General features: G+C 40.8%; 1 protein-coding gene across 1 annotated transcript in view; it reads left to right on the top strand.

Moving 5' to 3' along the window:
• The first annotated feature begins 10,793 nt into the window (after window positions 1–10,793).
• The window catches only part of NAA25 (N-alpha-acetyltransferase 25, NatB auxiliary subunit), a 78,712-nt gene continuing 66,965 nt past the window's right edge, over window positions 10,794–22,540 (top strand). Inside the window, exons 1-3 of the mRNA XM_004448187.5 lie at window positions 10,794–10,881; window positions 20,508–20,593; window positions 21,316–21,454. Coding sequence (XP_004448244.1) covers window positions 10,824–10,881; window positions 20,508–20,593; window positions 21,316–21,454 — 283 coding nt within the window. The 5' untranslated portion in view covers window positions 10,794–10,823. The remainder of the gene's footprint in view (window positions 10,882–20,507; window positions 20,594–21,315; window positions 21,455–22,540) is intronic.

Genomic DNA, 22,540 nt, shown 5'->3' with positions numbered 1-22,540 from the left:
TATTAATCTATTTGTCTACCCTCATGCCAATTCTGCATTGTCTTAATGACTATAGCTTTATGGTAAGTTTTGAAATCAGGTACTGTAAGTCCTCCTCCTCTGTTCCTCTTTTTTAGGATTGTCTTGGCTGTCCTAGGTCATTTGCATTTCTGTATGAATTTTGGAATCAGCTTGTAAATTACATGTTGGTTTTAATCTCTTATGTTTTAGCTTACCAGGGGCTTTGAGCATGCAGCAGCACAGCCTCCCAGAGAATCCTTTATTTTAAACCAAGGGTAGCCTTCTTGGCAACTAGCAACCAAATGCAGCTGAAACAAGGCAGTCTCCAGCACCCAGCAACTCAGAACCTGTAACAAAGTACAGACTCAGACCATAGAATCTACCCAGATCTGCAGATGCCTGAATGGAGCCTAGACACGGATGCATGACTAGACAGAAATGCACATGGGAATTTAATAAACGATAAAGATGGCATTTTGTGCTTGCATGAGAAAGATGGATTATTCAATAAATGGGCTTTGCAGCAACTGGAAAACAGAAAACAAAATTGGATCCCTACCTCATTATTCACACTGAAATAAATTATAAAATGGATCAAGGACCTAAATATAAGAGCTAAAAATACAAAACTCTTAGATGATAACATAGAGGCAAATCTTCATGACCTGGAATTTGGCAATAGATTATTAGATATGACACCAAAAGCGTGAGCAAAACAAAGAAACATTAGGTAAATTGGATTTCACCCAAATTAAAAACTTTTGTACATCAAAGGAAAAGTATCATGAAAGTGAAAAGACAACCTACAGAATGGGAGAAAACAGTTGCAAACCATATATAGAAAGAATTTTTACAAGACAACAAGTAAAAGACAATCCAATTAAAAATTGGGCAAAGGATTTAATAGGCATTTCTCCAAAGAAATGCAAATGTCTAATAAGCAAATGAAAAGATGCCCTAAATAATTAGCCATTAGGGAAATGCAAAACAAACCACAGTAAGATACCATTTCATACCCAAAGAGAGGGTTATTGTTCAAAAAAATGGAAAATAACAGGTGGTAGAGAGGAGAAATTAGAACTCTAGTGGATTATTAGTGGGAATGCAAAATGGTGCAGCCACTGTGGAAAGGAATATTGTGGTTCCTCAAGTTAAACATACAATTGCCATATGACCCAGCAATTCTGTTTCTAGGTATATGCCCAAAGAAAGTGAAGGGGAAAAAAAGGGTTTCAAGAATATACAAATATACCCATATTCATAGCAGCAGCATTCACAATAACCAAAAAGTGGAAATAACCCCCATCAACAAATGAATGGATAAACAAAATGTGGTACACATACACAGTGGAATATTATTTGGCCATAAGAAATATGAGACATGCTGCAACATGGAATAAACTTGAAAACATTATGCTCTGTGAAATAAACAAAGCACATAAGGACAAATATTGTCTGATATTATTTATAAGAGATGACTAGAAATAGCAAAGTCTTGGAGAAGAAAGTAGATCAGAGGTTACCAGAGGGTGAGGGGGAAGGAGGTAGGAGCACTGTGTGGAGAAATGAAAAAGATAAGGCAGGGGAGCAGATGTAGCTCAAGTGGTTGAGTGCCTGCTTCCTATGTGTGAGGTGCCAGGTTTGATCCCCGGTACCTCCTAAAAACAATCAATCAAACAAACAAACTTTCATTGGGGAGTTGATGGAGTTCAGTGGCTGAGCACTTGCTTCCCATGTATGTGGTCCTGGGTTCAATCCCCAGTACTTCTTTTTGTTTTTCTTAAACTTTTTTTTTTTATTTATTTTTCTCCCCTCTCCCCGTTGTCTGCTCTCTGTGTCCATTTGCTGTGTGTTCTTCTCTGTCCACTTGTATTCTTCTCATGCAGCACTGGGAAACTGTGCTGCTTTTTTTTGGTTGCATCATCTTGCTGTGTCAGCTCTCCGTGTCTGCGGTGCCACTCCTGGGCGGGCTGCGCTTTTTTCGCACGGGGCAGCTCTCCTTGTGGGGTGCACCCCTTGCACATGGGGCACCCCTATGCAGGGGACACCCCTGTGTGGCACGACACTCCTTGCGCGTGGCAGCACTGTGCATGGGCTAGCTCATCACATGGGTCAGGAGGCCCTGGGTATAGAATCCTGGATCCTCCATATGGTAGGCAGATGCTCTATCAGTTGAGCCACAACCGCTTCCCAGTCCTCAGCACTTCTTTTTATTTTATTTTATTTTTTTATTTATTTATATTATTTCTCTCCCTCCCCCCACCCCGCCCCAGTTGTCTGTTCTCTGTGTCTACTTGCTGCATGTTCTTCTTTGTCCGTTTCTGTTGTTGTCAGCAGCTCGGGAATCTGTGTTTCTTTTTGTTGCGTCATCTTGTTGTGTCAGCTCTCCGTGTGTGCAGTGCCATTCCTGGGCAGGCTGCACTTTCTTTCGTGCTGGGTGGCTCTCCTTTCGGGGCGTACTCCTTGTGCATGGGGCTCCCCTATGCGGGGACACCCCTGCATGGCACAGCACTCCTCGTGTGCATCAGCACTGCGTGTGGGCCAGCTCCACACGGGTCAAGGAGGCCCAGGGTTTGAACCGCAGACCTCCCATGTGGTAGACGGACACCCTAACCAAAAAAAGATAAGTAAGGTAGCATGTGGTAGGATTATGAGTTCCTCAAGGGAATATCAAGAGAAAATAATAATAATAGAATACAGAAAGTAATTTAAAAACTCCAAATAGAGTGGGGAAAGGCTATCAAAAACCACAATTCTTCACTGCAAAAATCCGTACCAAGAGTCAAAAGGCAAACAATATACTGGAAAAAATATTTGCAACACCTGTTTATGGCATAAGGCTGGTATCCTTAATATATGAAGAGTGACTGCAAATTAATTAGAAAAGACGAAAAGACCAAATAACCAGATTGATCAAAGGAAAAGAAGTACAAATGGTCTTAAATATACTAAATCTCATTTACAGCTGGAGAAATATGAATCAGAGTTCAACTGAGATACCATTTTCACTATCTGATTACCAAAGATCCAAGCGTTTGAGAACAGGGTTGGAAAGGGAAATTGGCATTTGCACACACTGTCGGTGAGCATGCAAACTGGTATCACCTCGGTGAAGTATAACTAAGGAACATTTACAAATTATTAGGCTAAAAAAGCAATTCACAAACGCATGTGACTAGTTTAACATTTATGTAAATTTTAAAGAAAACACATCATATATTGTTTATGGCTATATACATATGCAATAAAACTGTTAAAACATAGAAGGAAGAACACCTGCCAATAACAGAATAGGGGTTATCCCTGAGGAAGTGGGGAGGAGAGGGAGTGCAGAAATGTCTATACAGTATAGCGTCTACCTATGCTTGCAAAATGCTAACATTTGTTAAATCTACATGATAAGTACATATGGATATTATTCTCTGTAGTTTTACATATGTTTGAAAAATATCTCACATCTTTTAAAATAAAAAACTATAGGTTATAGAGGCATCTTATTAGGATTATGGGACTGTTCTAAAATTGGATTATTATAATTACTGTACAACTTGGTAAATGTACTAAAAAATCATTGAACTGTACTTTTAAAACAGGTACATTTTATGGTATATAAATTATACTTCAGTAAAGTTGAATATAAAAAGATACAAATAGCTTTAAAAAAACTCAAGTTTTTTAAAACAAAAACAACACATTAAAATGAGAGCTAGCCTTTCTGACTTGTAAAATGGCCTGGGTAGTTTGGCATTTATACGCCACCTGGTGGACAGATTTGGAAGTGTTGCAGTGGAGAGCTCAGAGTTAGAAGCTACCTCAATCCTATGACCTCTTTTTCTTTTCTTTTTTTTTATGCCCTCTTTTTCTGATAGGGAAACTGAAGCCCAGGATCACATCATGAATTACTGGCCAAACCAAAACCATAATCCAGATTATCCCAGCTCTTAGTTCCAGTTTTGTGTTTCTCTGTCTTGGTCTCCGTCCATTTTTTTTTTAAGATGATTTATTTATTTATTTATTTATTTATTTCTCTCCCCTCATCGCCCACCCCCCCCCCGCCGCCCCTGTTGTCTGTTCTCTGTGTCTATTTGCTGCGTCTTCTTTGTCCGCTTCTGTTGTTGTCAGTGGCACGGGAATCTGTGTTTCTTTTTGTTGCATCATCTTGTTGTGTCAGCTCTCCGTGTGGGTGGCGCCATTCTTAGGCAGGCTGCACTTTCTTTCACGCTGGGCAACTCTCCTTACGGGGCGCACTTCTTGCGCGTGGGGCTCCCCTACATGGGGGACACCCCTGCGTGGCACGGCACTCCTTGTGCGCATCAGCACTGCACATGGGCCAGCTCCACACGGGTCAAGGAGGCCCGGGGTTTGAACCACGGACCTCCCATGTGGTAGACGGACGTCCTAACCACTGGGCCAAATCCATCGCCTCCATCCATTTTTAAGTGCACCTACTTCATACTTCAGCTCCTCTTTATACCAAGTGTTATGGGGGAATCTAAAATATTATTCCAGGAAGTGGATTTGGCTCAATTGATAGACGTCCGTCTACCACATGGGAGGTCCACAGTTCAAACCCAGGACCTCCTGACCCACGTGGTGAGCTGGCCCATGCGCAGTGCTGATGGCCACAAGAAGTACTCTGCCATGCAGGGGTGTCCCAACATAGGGGAGCCCCATGCACAAAGAATGCACCCTGTAAGGAGAGCTGCTCTGCACAAAAAAAAGTGCAGCCTGCCCAGGAGTGGCGCTGCACAACAGAGAGCTGATGCAGCAAGATGTCGCAACAAAAAGAGACACAGATTCTGCGTGCCATTGACAAGAATACAAGCGGACACAGAAGAACACACAGCGAATGGATACAGAGAGTAGACAATTGGGGGGTGCGGTGGGGAGAAGGGGAGAGAAATAAATAATAAATCTTTTTAAAAATAAAATAAAATAAAATATTATTGCTCCCAGGAGGCATGTCAGACTTGGGTAAAATTCCTTCTTTTCTTTTCTTAAGCATCACGGAGTGATTTCTGCAATTTTAAAGGAAGAGAGTAATGATACTAATATTAAAGATAACAATAATATCTGGCTATTATTGAGCACTTTGTGCCTACTTCTTTCCACAGATTATAGTGGAAACCCTATGAAGTAACTTCTTACCGTCAAAAAACCAAGACTTGGAGATGTTCAGTCACTTGCTTAGGATCACACAGTGGACAAATCTGCTTGACTTCTGAGTCAGAGTTGCTGTTTATTCTACTGTCAAAAGCGCAGGTAATCCACCATGAAAACTGTGAAAGATGTCACTATTCTGTTTATTCTGTGAAGGGTTAGGATTAGATGTTTCGACATATCCATCAAGATGGAAAAGAAAAACAAAGAAATCCTAGAAGAGTCATTGAGGGGAGACGCCTGCCCACAACCATCACATGCATACATTGGGGCTCCCTTCTATATCCCCCAGCTCTTCAGACACAGTCCACCTAGGCAGAGGGCTTCTCACCAGATCAAATCTCCTACCAAAAAGGACAGAATGAGGGATGAACCATGTTCTAAGTTGAAAAAATGGAAACTGCCTTTTAATGAGCACCATGCCAAGCACTTTCCTATAATGTCATCTCCTAAGTGCTGAATCATGCAGCAAGAAGGATGGACTTTTGGCTACCTTTCTGTTCACTGCATTAATCCCCTGAAAGGATTCAGGCCTGCCAAAGCGAGTGGAACCTGCCTCCCATGGAACAGGTAAAGACAGGCCTGGAGCTGGGTCACTGCTTCAGCTTCAGGGCCTGAGGACAATGGGTAGGGATGGGAAAAGAGGAAGGCCAACTCATCCCACTTGGCTTCCAAACAGGCTTTCAGGGTGTAAGGAAATACATCCCAGCAAGGACGGGTGGCAAGGATCAAGAGGCCTCCATTAGGTGGGTCCCTAGCATGCAGTGGCCCCACCAAGGTCAGAGAGCTTTTTGCCAAGCCCTGTCAGTGTTCCTCTGTGGCCGGGGCAGCAAGGGAAAACTACGCACATAGCTGAGCATCTGCAGTCCTGGCTAGGAGGCTCACACGTGGCCCCCTTGAAAGTGCTGCCTTTCAAGTGGAAAATTCTAGACTCAGGTGACTCACGGTTCTTTTCATCTGCACACAGGATGAATGCCAGGCCTCCTCCCTCCTCGCCTCCTTTCAAGCCCTACCTCAGTACAGCCATACTGCGGCACATCATCTCAGAGTGAACCTGGGGTCAGCTTACCGGAGGCTCCAGCCCTTCATTCTCGATGGTTAGCATGATTTCCGGAGCACAGAGTTCCCACTGAGATAGGATTGCCAGATTTAGCAAATGAAAATAAAGGATGTCCAGTTAAATTCAAATTTCAGATAAACAATGGAAAATGGTTTAGTAAGTATGTCCCAAATATTATAATACATTTCATCTGGCAACTCTACCTTGGGCATGTTTAAATGCTCTCCACAGGCTTCAAGCAAGGGTTGGCAAACTTTTTCAGTAAAGGGGCAGATGGCAACCATTTTAGGCTTTTGGGTTCTATGGTCTCTGTTGTAACTACTCATCTCTGCCATTGTAGCACAAAAGCAGTCAAAGGTAACGCCAAATGAATGGGTGCAGTTGTGTTCCCTAATGTTTTATTTATGGACACTGAAATTTGGACTTAATATAATTTTCAAGTCATGAAATATTCTTTTCTTCTTCCTTTTTTTTTTTTTTTTTTTTTGAGGTACCAGGATCAGGGATTGAACCTGGGACCTCATATATGAGAAGCCGGTGCTCAATCACTGAGCCACACTGGCTTCCCGAATTGGTTTTATCGTTTGTTTTGCTTGTTGTTTGTTTGTTTGTTTTCAGGAGGCACCAGGAACCAAACCAGGGACCTCCCATGTGGGAGGTGGGCACTCAACTTCTTGAGCCATATCTGCTCCTCCTTATTCTTCTTTTCATGTATTTTTCCAAGCATTGAAAAATGTAAAAACTATTCAGAGCTCACAAGCCTTACAAAAATAGGTGGTAAGCTAGAATTGGCCCATGTGTTATAGTTTGACGTAAATCAGAAAGTTTGATTCTCAAAATTTGTCTCATCAAAATTATCACAAGGACATGTGAAAATACAGATTCTTGGGCCTTGGCCCCAAAGACTCTGACTTAGCAGGTTTGGGGCAGTAATAAAAATGTGCATTTTTCTAATAAGTTCCCAGGTAATGCCAGTGCAGCTAAGAGGACCACACTTTGAGAACTATTGACCTGGAATACCACTTCTTCCTACTCCCTACCTTTAAATCTCTGTCTGGAGTATTTTAAAACTTTCTCAGCCTTGGCAATGAATTTTCCACAAATATTGCCTTGGTTGATATTTATACCTTGGTTGGAGGAGCCTCTGATCTCAAAAATAATTTTTCTGTGGTCCTGATACTAGACTGTTCTCTTTTAGTTAGCCTAGGGACTGAGTTGGGGATGAGTGTTTCTAATGCATTTGATTTTTTAAAATAGTTTCTTTCCTGATTATTTTTAATATCTCTTAATTTTGGAATAATTTTAGACTCATAGAAAAGTTGCCAAGAGAATAGTTCCCACATACCTCTAATATTTCCCCTAATGTTAACATCTTACATTACCATGATACATTTTTCAAAAGGAACACACCAACATGGGTACACACTGTTAACTTTATACTTCATTTGGACTTCATCTGTTTTTCCACTAATATCCTTTTTTCTGTTTCGGGATCTCAACCAGGATATCAAAGGGCATGTAGTCACGACACCTCCATAGTCTCTTCTGATCTGTGATAATTCCTCATTGTTTCCTCATTTTTCAGGACCTTGACAGTTTTGAAAGGTACTAGCTGGGCATTTTGTAGAAAGCCAGTCAAATTGAATCTAAAGTTTTTCTCATGATGGTTTGGGGTGATGGGTTTTGGGAAAGAACATTCAGAGGTGAAGTTCACCATCTCATCACTTCCTATGGAGAACATGCTATCACCATGACTTATCACTGCTAATGTTAGTCTTGATCACTAGACAAAGCAACGTTCACCAAGCGTCTCTACTGTAATGTTATTATTTTCCCCTTTCCACACTTATTCTTTGGAAACTGATCACTAAGTTCAGCCCACACTCAAGGGGAAAGGGTTAAGCTCCATCTTCTGAAAAGAGGGCATATCTACATTTTGCCTGGAATTCATCTATAAGGAAGATTTCTATCTCATTTATTTAATTATCCAATCATTTATTTATATCAGTATGGACTCATGTATATTTATTTTATACTTTAGGGTATAATACAAGACTATGTTACGTATTTTTTTGCTCAAATTGTTCTAGTTTTGACCATTTGGTGGTTTCTCAGGATGGCTCCTACGTCCCTTTCACATGCCCCCCAATCACTTCTTTTTTGAGCACTTCCCTAGTTTCTAGCATTACAAGGTACTCTAGGCTCATCTTATATGTTCCTGTCCCAGCCCTGGAATAGCCATTTCTCCAAGGAGCTCTAGTTTCTTTTTTTGCAGAGTGGTATTAGAAACCAAGATTTGGGCATTAGGCGCACTCAAATACAAGCTTGGTTTTATCTTTTCAAACAGTTCAAACAATGAGGAAAAGTTTAAAGAATAAAATAAACAGGCTCCTAAATTCCATCATCACAAGACAAGGAAGCATAACATTTGAAATATCCTTTTATACATTTCTCTAGACACAAATGACATCTATTTATTCTAGCTAGGTAGATACCTATCCACACAATTTATTTTCATCCACACAATTTTATCATGCTATTATACTCTTTTCTAACCTGCTTTATAAAGTTAACATGTCATAGGTATCTTTCCACATCTATAAATGAAGCTCTACTTCATTAATTTTAAAGGCTGCCTCTTCCCTCCCCCATTTCATAGCTATATCATAACTGATTTCATCTGACCCTATAGATGGACAGTTACGACTATAGGACTGTTTGGAAACAACCATTATTGTATATTTTTCTGAAAGGCTGCTGATTATTCTCCTTGGAATATATTGGATGAAAAGGCTTGAAGTTGCTTACTTTTTCTGTTGTTGCCATTTTTGTAAATGTGAATTTTAAAAGTTTTTTTAATTACAAAAGCAATACCTGCTTGTTGCAAACAAACCAAATAGTGCCAAATGTGTATAAAGTAAAAAGTGAAAACATCTAACAGGTAATCATTGGCAATAGTTCGTTGTAATTGCTAAGAGTGTGGGTTTGGGAGTCAGATTACCAGAGATTTTACCACAGATTACTGGGGTGATCTTAGGCAAACTGCCCCACAGCTCTCTGTGTCAAAATTCTCATTTAGAAAATAATGATTACAATAGTACCATAGTGCCTATTCCATGAAGCTGTCAGAATGAAATAAGCTGATGGATGAAAAAAAGTATCTGGCACATAGTAAGTGCTCAATAAATGCCCATTATGCTAATAATTATTATTGTTACTATTGTAGTTACAGCTTTTTCCCCCTAGGTATTCATATTCAAAATTGTAATAATAACTAACCTGCCCTTCTGGCACATTCTGCTCTAGGTCCCTTAATTAGTATTTCTCAAAGAGAGGTCCCCAGATCATATATAACAGAATCATTTGGGATGTAGGGTTAAAAAGTCTAGAACTATTGGACCAGAATCTTGGTGTAGAAATCAGGAAACTCATAATTATCAAATTATCCAGGGGTTTCTGATGTCCACAAAAGTTTGAGAATCGTTTTCTTCGACACTAAAAGGCCCAGAAAGGGAGAGGGAGGAAACATCAGAAGAAAGGATCTACCCCAGCTCGTCATGGTTGCCACTGGAATACTGCACTGGGTCTGAAGCAGACCCAAGATCTGTACTGAGAAAGACTTGGGTTTGAATCACAGCTACTGGTGGTAGGGCCTTAAGTCACAACCTCACTGAGCCTTGCCTAACTACTTGGCTCCTTCCCTTTCCCACATCCTTTAGGTCTTTGACAAAGACTTTCTCAGATAGGCTTTCTCTGATCACACCATTTAAAATTGTCTGTCCCATTCCTAGTCCTTGCGTTACTTTTCCCAGTAGCATTTATTACCACCTAAAGTACTATCTATTTTACTTATGTTTATCATCTGTCCCTCCCAACCAGAAGTAAAGCTCCGTGAAGGCATTGTCTGTTTTATTTACCTACCTAGATATATCCTCTGCTCCTAAAACAGCATATGCTACATAATTGACACTCAATAACTAATTGTTGCATGAATAAATCCATGCTGTAAATAATGGAGAGAATAATAGCTCTTCCCTAGGTAGGACCAAAGTTGTTATGAACATTAAATGAGATAATACATTTAGAGAGCTTATAACACAGTGTCTAGGCATATCAGAATTACTATTTTTCTAGCATGCTTCTTAGATAGCTGAGCCCCAGGAGAGGGTAATGGGTTTTCGAACTTTTCTGGCAGAATTTTACTGTTGACGAGCCCTCTTTCCCCTATTTTCCTTTGGGTCACTCTCCAAAGAGTTCCCGATTGCTCAATAATTAAAGCCAAGTCTAACTGGTCCTTCTGGACAGAAGATAAATAGGATAAGCAGGAGCACCGCAGCCCTAACTATGACTAAGTGTTGTTTTTCCTCAGCAACTCACTTCCAGTTGGCGACTCTGAACGGATTTTAATCGCAACAGCCGCTAGTCTACCCAGGTCAGTTTCAACAGCAACAGGGAGCAAAGACTCTTACCGCGCAGGCGCTTTCAGCCGCAGCGCCGACCCGCGACTGTCGCGATAGAAGAGCAAGCCCGGCGCTGGCCCTTTAACAGCTTGTTCCCGAGGGCCGGCCCCGCGCGTGCGCATTGCGGTTCTGTGCTTGTCATCATGGCGACGCGGGGCCATGTGCAGGACCCTAACGACAGGCGCCTCCGACCCATTTACGGTGAGTGTTTGGGGCCAGCCGGGCGGCCAGCCAGACGCGCCGAGGGCTGACGAGGCCCGGGCGAAGGCCCGCGAGGGGCGCTCAGGCTCCGGGCGCGGAACTGGCGGGCGCAGAGGGTGGGTGGGCCGGGCGGGCCTCTAGGCCGCAGCCGCGGGCCTCGCGTAGGCGCCGGCCCGCTCTCCCTGAGCCCTGATATTGTGGGGCGGACGAGCCGGCCAGACAGGCAGGCCGTTTGGGAAGCTTCTTTCCCCCGAGACCTGAGCTGTCCTCAGGTTTCGTTGTTACGGCCGCTCCAAGAGAGACCAGCGATTCCGCCGCAGATGAAAGCCGGCTGGGCATAAGGGTGGGACACTTGAATTCCCCACTAACGATTCTGTATTTGCGGTAACGGAGCCTAGCGGGTTGTTGGATCAGCGGGGCTTCTGCGCACATGAAAAAACGGAGGGCTAGAGAGGGAAGGGGCTGACACAAGGTCACCCAGATCGAGTCAGGAGGAGGCTCGGGATTCGAAGCTCCCAATCCCGATCTCTTTGGTAGAGAAACAGCTGCTCTGGGCACACGTGGGAGGCGGAATGGGAGGGAGGGTCTTGGGCCCAAAATAGCGGTGAAGAGACAGTGGTAGCGCAAGGCAGAGGGGGATGCAAGATCTGCTGCAGGGATTTTGCTTTTTGCAGCTTCCGTGGTTTTCTCTGCAGCTTCCCTTCTGCGTGCTAAGTGGGTCCTCCTCCACAACGCTTACCTCAAACCTAAGCTTTAAGACCTTGATGTCATCCTGCTCCCTTGGTTGTGAAAAATCGCAGATTTGAGTCTGGGAGAGACACCTTTTCAGTAATTAAGATGTTCTTTAATTGGACAGTGGTCCTTTTTACATTTCCTTTCCTTTAGGCGATTGTACTGCCATTGATCTTTATCAGTTAATGTTGAGGAAGCTTCAAGGTCAGTGGTCTTTGCAAAGTTAGACCTCATGCTTAAAATGCGGGTGTTAATAAATGGAGGCTTCTTTGTATGGCTAAGATAATTTAACTTCTTTGGAGGGAGGGCATGAGGATGTGTTTCTGGCACACTTGGTCCTACTTTTATTTTGCAATTTGCATGATGCTTCTTACATTTCATTTGATTCTAGCAACAACCCTGTGAGAGTGGGTAAGAATAATAAATAGCCAATGAGTATAGAGCCGGATATATATGTACCAGGCACTGTCCTTGGCTGTTTATATGGGTTATCTAATTTAATCTTAATGATATTCTCTGAGGTGGGTACTGCTTTTCCATTCTCCACCTACCTATCCCAACCCCCCCCCTTTTTTTTTTTTTTTTACCAAAAGACCAGAAAATCGGGGCTTTTATTTCTTGGGAAGATCCAATCTCAGCCATTCAGCATCTTTGTGACTTTACGCAAGTCACTGTAGATCCTCAAGTACATTTTTTCAGAGAGCAGAGATGATATATACAATGTGGTTGATTGAGAGTAAGAACAGAAACCAGGGTTCACAGGCTCATGCATGGCGGTATTTGCCCATCCACCAAAAGTTCAACTGCCAGCATTGAGTGCTGCTTTCTAGTGTGCTAACTACCACATGAGGTGGGTAAGATTGTTGTGATTAGAGAAGGAAACTGAAACCTAGAGAGATAATTTGTTCAAGATTGCAACTAGTAGGGAAGCGGACTTGGCCCAGTGGTTGTGGGTGTCTGTCTACCACATGGGAGGTCCGCGGTTCAAACCTGGGGCCTCCTTGACCCGTGTGGAGCTGGCCCATGTGCAGTGCTGGTGCGCGCAAGGAGTGCCCTGCCACGCAGGGGTGTCCCGGTGTAGAGGAGCCCCACTCACAAGGAGTGTTCCCTGTAAGGAGAGGCACCCAGCACGAAAGAAAGTTCAGCCTGCCCAAGAATGGCGCCATACACATGGAGAGCTGACACACAAGATGATGCAACAAAAAGAAACACAGATTCCCATGCTGTTGACAACAACAGAAGCGGACAAAGAAGAACACGCAGCAAATAGACACGGAGAACAGACAACTGGGGTGCAGGGGGAAGGGGAGAGAAATAAAATAAATAAATAAATCTTAAAAAAAAAAAAGAGAGATTGCAGCTAGTAAATTGTAGAACTGGGATTTGAACCCAGACATTCTCACTGGAGAGGCCAGCCCTTTGCAAGTTCAGCACCATCACTATCTTTGTATAGCAGTATTTGTACCGCCAAGGTTTCAGGATTTTACAACTCTTGGAAATCTTGCATAGGACCTCAGCTCTTGTGGGATATTGTTGAAGATAAAAATGAACAGGGCTGACATGGAGCTGCCCTGGATGGTGCTTCAGAGGTAATCACCGGACATTGTAAATCCTCACAGGGCCCACTGGATGGAATGGAGGAGAGTATGGGCCATGATGTGGACCATTGTCTATGAGGTGCAGAGGTGCCCAAAGATGTACTTACCAAATCCAATGGATGTGTCATGATGATGGGAACGAGTGTTGTTGGGGGGGAGAGAGGGGGGGTGGGGGGGGTTGAATGGGACCTCACATATATATTTTTAATGTAATATTATTACAAAGTCAATAAAAAAAAATACCACTTTAAACACACACACACAAAAAAATGAACAGGGCTATGAGGATAATTCATTGTGAAATTGTTGTGGGTTTGAAATGTCCATTGGAATAATTCTACTAGTGATGTCTAGGTTTGATACAGCTTTTCTGTGTATGAATTTGATGAGTTGAAATATCTTGACAGGGTGTCTTGCATTACTCATCATAAGTTGATAAGTTAGGGTATTGCATTTTTGGTTTTTGAAAACATCTACCCATGACCTTACTAGAATCCTATTTGAAGTCATTCTTCTTTTGCCAAAGTTATTCTTTTGCGACCAGTGGTTCTCAACAGATTTTTACTCTTCTGTGACTTGGTGAGTCCTAGTGCTTTCCTCGACCATTATGATTCGTTTTTAAATATTTTAGTGCTATGGGGAGGGGAGGGATGGAGAGAGACAATAAATGTTTTATTCTGTTCCTTTTTTTTTTTTTAAGGTGGCTGGATTTTTTTTTTTTAAGATTTATTTATTTTGTATTTATTTCTCTCCCTTCCCTCCCCCCCCCCCCCCGCAGTTGTATGCTCTCTGTGTCCATTCGCTTTCTGCTCTTTTGTGTCCGCTTCTATTCTTGTCAGTGGCCTGGGACTCTCTCTCTCTTTTTGTTGCATCATCTTGCTGTGTGCGGCGCCACTCCTGGTCAGGCTGTACTTTTTTCGCGCTGGGTGACTCTCCTTACGGGGCGCACTCCTTGCGTGTGGGACTCCCCTACGCAGGGGACACCCATGTGTGGCAGGGCACTTCTTGCACGCATCAGCACTGCGCATGGGCCAGCTCCACATGGATCAACGCTGTCCTGGGTTTGAACCACAGACCTCCCATGTGGTAGGCGGACACTCTATCCATCGAACCAAGTCCGCTTCCCTGATTCTGTGTCATTAAGGCAATCTAATAGCACCCCCCATACTTCTGAATAATTGGAAGTGATTGTACAGTATGATACTTAATAAATATGTATAATGTACATGAATTGCTTGGTCAGTAATGGCAAAATAGAAATAAAGGCATTTCAAAGTAGAAATGTCTTTAGAATACACACACTCACACACAGATTTATATTGACTTTTCTGAACCTAAGATTTATTAGTGAAAACTCCCAGGTCTTCCATTGAATGTGGCATTCTGAACCTTCTCTTGGGCAGTGTTGCCCTATGAGCTTTGTCCTGTTTTATACCAGGAATGGGAGGGTGTCTTGATAAACGAAGACTGTCTTGCCTGTCTGTAGAAAAGTCACTTGGCACAACGTCTTTTTTTTTTTTAAACAAGAATGAGACTTCAGTAAGTTTCAAGTAGAGTTTAAAACACTGAGAGATAAAGGATTGTTAATAAACACAATAAAAATGGATGTCTGATTGGTATAAGGCATTATCCTATACACATGATACTGTGTTTTTTGTTTTTTTGTTTTTAGTTTGGCACAGCCTCTTTTTCTCTATTCTGAAAACATGACCATTTAAAAAGCCCTGACTTCAGACTTTGAAATTTTAAGAAACATTTTAAACTTAAATATTTTAATATAAAGCACATTCCTGGAAGAGTATACAGGCATGATTTCTGCTCTCCAGGACATATTTTTATATGTTGGCATACTTGGTCATTACGATTGTTTTAAAGGCTTTGAAGGAAAAGTACATTTGCCATGAATGCATACGATTTGGATATCTGAGTTTCAGGGGCTGGGTGAAGAAGTGGTTCCCTGTGGAAGTGACTTTTTCACTTGGGACTTGAAAGATGCACAGGGGTGATAAGATGAAAGAGTGATGGGGAGAGAGTGAACACGTGTGAGACACTGAGAAAAGGAGCTTGGTCCATTTGAGGACTAAGAAAAGGTTAGAGATTGGAAGGGGAAATGAGCTAGATGGGGACTCAGCTTTGTAAGCCATTTTAAGGATTTTGACATTTTAAAGATAGTGGGAAGCTCAAAGGGATTTAACCAGGAGAGTGATGTATTAGGCTTGCAATTTAAAAAGTTAGCTCTGGGGAAGCGGTTGTGGCTCAACTGATAGAGCGCCCGCCTACCATATGGAGTGCCCAGGGTTCAATACCCAGGGCCTCCTGACCTGTGTGGTGAGTTGGCCCATGCACAGTGCTGCCGCACACAAGGAGTGCTGTGCCACGCCAGGGTGTCCCTCGCGTAGGGGTGCCCATGCGCGAGGAGAGCCACCCCGTGCGAAAAAGTGCAGCCTGCACAGGAGTGGTGCTGTACACACGGAGAGCAGACGCAGCAAGATGACACAACAACAAAAAAGCGACATAGTTTCCCAGTGCTGCATGACAAGAATGCAGGCGGACACCGAAGAGCACACAGTGAGTGAACACAGAAAGCAAGACAATGGGGGGTAAGGGGAGAGAAATAAATAAATTAAACTTAAAAATAAATAAATAAATAAAATAAAAAGTTAGCTCTGTCCTCAAGGTTGAGGGATGAACAAAAATAAGGGGGGGAAGTATAACCCTAGACCAAAGCAGATTTATTGTTATTGTAGTTATTATCTTGTGTTGACGGACTAATTTTTATAACATTGATTTTTTTTAATGAAAAAGAAAATAGAGGGAAAAAAAGTTGGCTGTAAATGTTGTGTGGGAAATAGTTCAAACGGGCAAGTGGAAGATGTGAGGGGATAATTTTAAGAGGCATTATTCACTTTTAAATTTAGCCTCCTCAACCTTGCATGCAGTAAGTATTCAACAAAAATTTGTTGACTCAAAAATGTTTAAAAAATATGGTAAAAGCAAGACTCCTATTTAGGATTTTTTAGCAAATGACATGTAATCTAACGATGATGCTATCTTGCTTTTTACTATTTTTCTAAATCAAAGCAACATCTTTAGTAGTCTCTGAAGCTCTTGTAGAAAGTGGAAACAGTACAGGTTATCATTTCACCTGCTCTGGAGACTTTCACAGCAGTTGTAAGAACATACAACTTAAAGGCTTTCTTTTTCATTTACAAGACCTTCCTTTTGTCAGCATTCCTGAGTATTGGACAGGGAATTCCTTGGGCCTCTTCTTTGTGGCAAATAGACCCTATGCCTGCATGTGTGTAGGACTTAGTGCCATTTTCATCTCAAAAGAAGAGGAGTTTCTTTTGAAGTGTTACACAGAGGTGTGTCTCATTCATTCAACAAATTTTTTAGTCTCTAGCTAGTTCTTCCGGAGAGTCAGTGTGTAAAGCCAATGATTTTACCAATTGTTCCCCAAATTTCTATCATTCTTTTTTACCCAATCTGATGATTTTTTCCCCTATATTCTGGTATTATCTATACTGTTACTTAATGTTTTCTTCGTTGACTTTTTAACTTAAATCTATTTTAGGATAATTTATATCATTACCATGAATGGAAAACCTAAATCACTTGTCCTAAGAGAACAAAACTATAAAAATAAATTGGAAGACCATTAAACAATGTTACTAAAGTCTTAACTAGATTCTGACACTTGGGAAGCTCTGAGACCAGATGGTAGTAGTTAAAAAGACATTAGCTCAAGTTCTGATACATGCTACAACATAGATGAACCTTTTAAAACATGCTAAATGAGTAAGTCAAACACAAAAGGACAAATATTGTATGATACCACTTATGTGGAATATCTGGAAAGAGTAAATTCATAGAGAAAGTAGATGAGTGCTTACCAGGGATTATGGAGGGGTTTGGAGGGTTACTGCTTAATGGTATAGACTTCCTGTTTTGGGTGATGAAAAAGTTTTAGTGATGGAAGGTGGTGATAGCACAACATTGTAAAAGTAATTAATGCTACTGGACTGCACACTTAAAAATGGTTAAAATGGCAAATTTTATGTTATATGTTAGATTTTGTCTAGGTTCTTGACTATGCTGCAGAAATGAATTTCAAGAGCACATTGGGTGAGTTAGGCCATAATTTATTAAGGTAGGGAGGGAAGAGAAATGGGAGAAAATAACAGATCACGGATCCCAGGTAGAGAAGAAGGGGCCGAAGAGTGTATAAAGAGGACTGGTTTACAGACTACTATTCCGAATTATAGATTATAAATGCCCGGGTTTTACTTGCGTGTTTATCCACGTGGGGAAAAAATGGGGAGAGCAGAGTGCAGAGGGCAGGAATAGGGGTCCAAAGGCACAAGCATCTCCTGGCTTCCGAAGGATATCTTGTCCTGGGTGGCAGTATCTTGGGGAGGTCTTCCAGCAGTCTTCTTGGGGTTTTTGATGTCTCAGGTTGCAGATCCATCTATTGATTCCCTATCTTACTAGCCGGTTCATTACCACACACTCTCTCAAAAAGACAGCAAGTATTAGAGAAGCAGTGTACACGTTAGCACCATTAAGACTTTCTCCTTAATGTAAAGGAAATATTAGAAAAAGATTAATTTTGTCACTGTGAGTGTTATCTAGTGCTGTCTCCAAGAACTGTTCATTTGGAATGGTACTTGGTTTGGAAATATCACTTTAACCTCTGCATCATAATCCTCTTTCCTCTGCATGAGTTGTGAATGGGTGATTTTGGCTAACCCTTGTTATTAAGAGAACAACACTAATCTTCAGGATCAAGCCATAATTACCTTTGAGTAAGTTTAAAAAAAAAAAAAAGATAGGCTTAGGATATCATTTTATTGACTGATTTTCTCCTGGGACTACATAATTTGTATTGAATAGCTAGTAATGTAAATGGAAATAAAATTTCCTAAAAGACTGACCAACCACTTAATTGGTAATCTTCTAGGTACCCAGGAAAGGGGAACCTGACATCAGGATGAATGTTGTGGAGTGTCTTAGTTAAAATTCTTTTGCATGCAAGGAACAGAAACTCATTGGCATTAGCTCAAGTAATTGGGGTTACTATAAATGCTTGTGGGAGCCCTAGATAAGAATTCAGTGTGTTAGGTCCTCATGGCAGCCAGAAAACTGTCAGAAATAGGCTTCTTTCTCAGTTACTCATATCTGCTTTTCTTGAAGTGTATATCCTTTTCTGTGCTTGGTTTTTCTGCTTATTCCTCAGCTTACCCAGGACCCAACTCCCAACTGTGGCTGGAGGGGAGAGAAGTCATTAGTCCCTCCCTGTAAGCTTATTCAGCTCTCCTTCCCTCTCCCTTGTGTTTTTGATAAAGATAACTGTGGCTTTCATTCTTATATGAAATATTATGTGACTATTATAGTCAAGGAATAGATATCCCCTTTTCCTCCCTTCTGTCGACCAATTTCCATCCTTTAAAGCCCCTTCAAAATAGAAATTCTGGAGCTGCCACTGGTAGCCTCTGACCCAAAATGTTTATGATCTTCCAACTTGGGTCAGTGTTGCAGTTACAGGTTCCTAGAAGGAAACCTGCTTTGCTCAGCTTGGGTCAAATGTTCACTCTGGGGTGGGCTGCAGGTACTTGGTATAGACATGGTCATTAGTTCTACTGCTTTAGTGGGGCAGTGGAAACCATTCCCAGAGAAGAGGACATGGCAGGTAGGTATATCAGAACCTAGTCAGCCACAAAGGGAAAAGAAAATGATCCTCATATTCATGACCTTTGGTCTGATGCATTTGTACTGCAGACCCTCAGAGTTGAGAATTCATCAGAGATGTCTCCTCTTTGAGGAAGCTTTGAGATATAGTTTATGATCCTGGAGTCTTGTAAGACTGAGTCAAACTAATTCAGAACTGACTCAGAATGAGATCAGCATTAAGTTATTAGGAAGAGAGGGTGCCATCTACTGAATATGTCTTGTCAGATATTCTGCAAGGACAAATGATGGCCTAGAGACTGAAATAAGGATTTAAGAAAACTAGTAGGTATTTACTTGGGTTATTTAGGGTAAGATTGTATGCTTGTAGAGTCTTTGTGATTTTCTAGTCCCTGTGCTTGAGTATTAGGTGTTTTACTTTCCTCGCTGGATTGTGAGTCCCTCCAGAACAAGGCTTCCTATCTTTATTTATCTAGCATTATTGGTAATCATGAGTATTAAGTTCATTGAAGGAAAACTGAAGAGAGGAAACTCAAGGATTCTTGTGGCTGTGTTAAAGTTCAGTAAAGTATTCATTGGACAAAAATTGAAACCATGAGGTAAAATGAGATTTTAGGGAGTAGTCTGTTGATTTCTGTTTGGATTCTGTTGCTTGAGTTGTCTATGTTTCACCTATCCCTATGTTGATTTGGGACCTTGATGAGCAGAGGACCTGGGAGTAAGTATTCTGTACATTGTGAATGGACTGTGCTCACTAATCTTTCTATAATTAGAATTGACAGCTACTGCCCTGTTTAAAATACTTTTATTTATCTGGAAACACTTTTGTTTGACTTGTGAATAATGACTGATTGCTTTTCTTCCTTAACATAATTTTATGACAGGTCTCCATATTCCTTAAAATTTGGAACGGATAGTTTAGGGAACCCTTGAAGTCAGGTGTTCTTCAAAACGAATACTAATATATATTTCAGTGTTTGAAAATGGGATTACCCTACATTCTTGCCCACTTCTAGTATTACTGAACTATATTTTATTTTCTCTCTATTTTGTGGGTAAAACCTCTTGTTTTCATCCTCAGGGAATTATTATACTTAACTCTTTGGCAAGTAATCATTAAATATATTTTATTGGCTGAATTTGATCTACTTGATAAATTTGAAGCTAGAGATTAGAAAGGATTCTTTTTTGTTTTTACTGGCTTATTTTAAGTAACTAAACCTTTTAATGTCTCATAGATGATATCAACTCTGTCTAAATATATATAGATTTGAATCTTCATGAAGAATAACCAGTGTAGTGCTTTTGGATGAGAGGTGTCTACAGGAATATATGAGTGCAGCTTGGACCATCCTAGTCATTCAGAGTTAAAATAAGCTCCCAAAATTTATTTTTTAAAATTTTTATTTATTTTTAGGAGGTACCACGGATTGAACTTGGGACCTCTTATATGTGAAGCAGGTGCTCCAACACTGAGCTATACCTGCTCCCCACCCAAGATATTTTTAATATTGAGTTATGGTATTTTGTGAAAATCCAGCTTGTACATTTTTCGTATGTGTTGTTGAAGGAATATAATAAATATCATACGATTTCTTCTTTTCACAGATTATCTTGATAATGGTAATAATAAAATGGCAATTCAGCAAGCAGATAAATTGTTGAAGAAACATAAGGATCTTCATTGTGCTAAGGTAGGTTCATTTGCCCTTGAGTTATACTGGTGGATTATGTATTATAATTCTTTACCTTAATGGAAAAGCATATTTAATGAATCTCTTCAGTGACCATTGTCTGTGTTTTTCAGAGTACTTTTTAAGGTCATTTATTTTCTTGGTAGATACTGTAAAATTAGTATTTAATTGAAAGCTAGCTTCCCCTCCCCCGCTTAAGTAGGTACCAGGGATTGAACCTGGGACCTTGTATGTGAGTAGCAGGAGCTCAAACCACTGAGCTGCACCTGCTCACCATGAAAGCTAGCTTTTTATTTATTTAGACATTACTTACCTAATGAATTATTTCTACAAAAATCTATTTTTTTTTCTTTATTAGAGAAGTTGTAGGTTTGCAGAACAATTGTGCATAAAATATAGGATTCTTATATACCACTCTATCATTAACAACTTGTGTTGGTATGGAGCATTTGTTACAATTGGTCGCACATTTTTATAATTGTACTATTAACTGTGTCCATGGTTTAACTTAGGGTTCACCCACAGAGTCCTTTTAAAGATTGTTGTGCATTCTTAATATGACTGAAATAGGAAAGAATTTTGATTTGCTTATATTTTTTGTAAAAATTGATCTAGTTGATTAGTGACTTAGACATACCAAAAACTTGATGCTTTTAAATTGGCTTTCTTTGGTTTGTATTTCCTTTTCTGTCCTTTTAAAGTTGACTTTTCTTTCCTGTCAGGTTTTAAAGGCAATTGGTTTACAAAGAACTGGAAAGCAAGAGGAAGCATTCACCTTGGCACAGGAGGTGGCAGCCCTCGAACCTACAGATGACAACTCTCTTCAAGCACTGACTATTCTTTACCGAGAGATGCATCGACGTAAGCTTTTATCTTTTCATGGTTTTTATTTATTTTTTTAAGATTTATTTTATTTATTTATCACTCCTCACCCCTTGTTGTTTGCACTTACTGTGTCTATTGTCTTCCTTGTTTCTTTGGGAGGCACCGGGAACTGAACCTGGGACCTCCGATGTGGGAAAGAGGTGCCTAATCACTTGACCCACCTCTGTTCCCTGCTTTCTTGTGTCTCTAGTTACGTTTTTCCTCTCATGTCTCTTGTTGCATCATCTTGTTGCATCAGCTTGCTACACCAGCCCAAAGTGCCAGCTCACCATTCTGCTCGTCCTCTTTAGGAGGCACCAGAAACCTTTTCCTGCTTTGTTGTGTCTCTCATTATGTTTTTCTTATTGTGTCTCTTGTTGAGTCATCTTGTTGTGTCAGCTTGCAGTGCTTGTCTGTTGCACCAGCTGTTTCCTTTAGGAGGTACTGGGAACCAACCACATGTCTCTTCTTTAGGAGGGAGGCACCGGGAACTGAAACATGGACCTCTCATGTGGTAGGCGGGAACTCAATCACTTGAGCCACATCCGCTTCTCTCTTCATTGCTTTTAAACCTGAGCTTCAGTTTTTTGATATTTCTAATTGAGTTCTCTTTTTTTTTGTTAGAGAAGTTGTAGGTTTGCAGAAAAATCATACCTAACATAGAGTTCCTGGGACATGTGTATTGTACAGATGTTTCATATGTGAAAGAACATTTTTATAATTATACTGTAACTATAGTCCATCATTTACGATAGAGTTCACTGTTTGTGTTGAATAGTCCTATGTTTGTTTTTAAAGTTTTTTTCTAACATAAATACAACTTAATTTCTCCCATTAACCAATTCAAATATATAATTCAGTGGTATTATGTTCACAATGTTTTGTTGTTATCACCACCATCCATTACCAAAACTTTTCTATTACCCCATCTAAAATTCTTACCAGTTAAACATTTTCTCCCCATTTCCTTTCCTTACCCCAGCTTTTGGTAACCTGTATTCTAGTTTTTGATTCTATGAATTTATTGTGCTGATATTTCATATCAGTGAGATCACACAATATTTGTCCCTTTTTATCAGGCTT

This window comes from Dasypus novemcinctus, chromosome 19, assembly GCF_030445035.2.
Source record: "Dasypus novemcinctus isolate mDasNov1 chromosome 19, mDasNov1.1.hap2, whole genome shotgun sequence".
Classification (NCBI taxonomy): Eukaryota; Metazoa; Chordata; class Mammalia; order Cingulata; family Dasypodidae; genus Dasypus; species Dasypus novemcinctus.
Note: the sequence above shows the minus strand (reverse complement) of the source record. Positions and strands in the feature narration are given on the sequence as shown.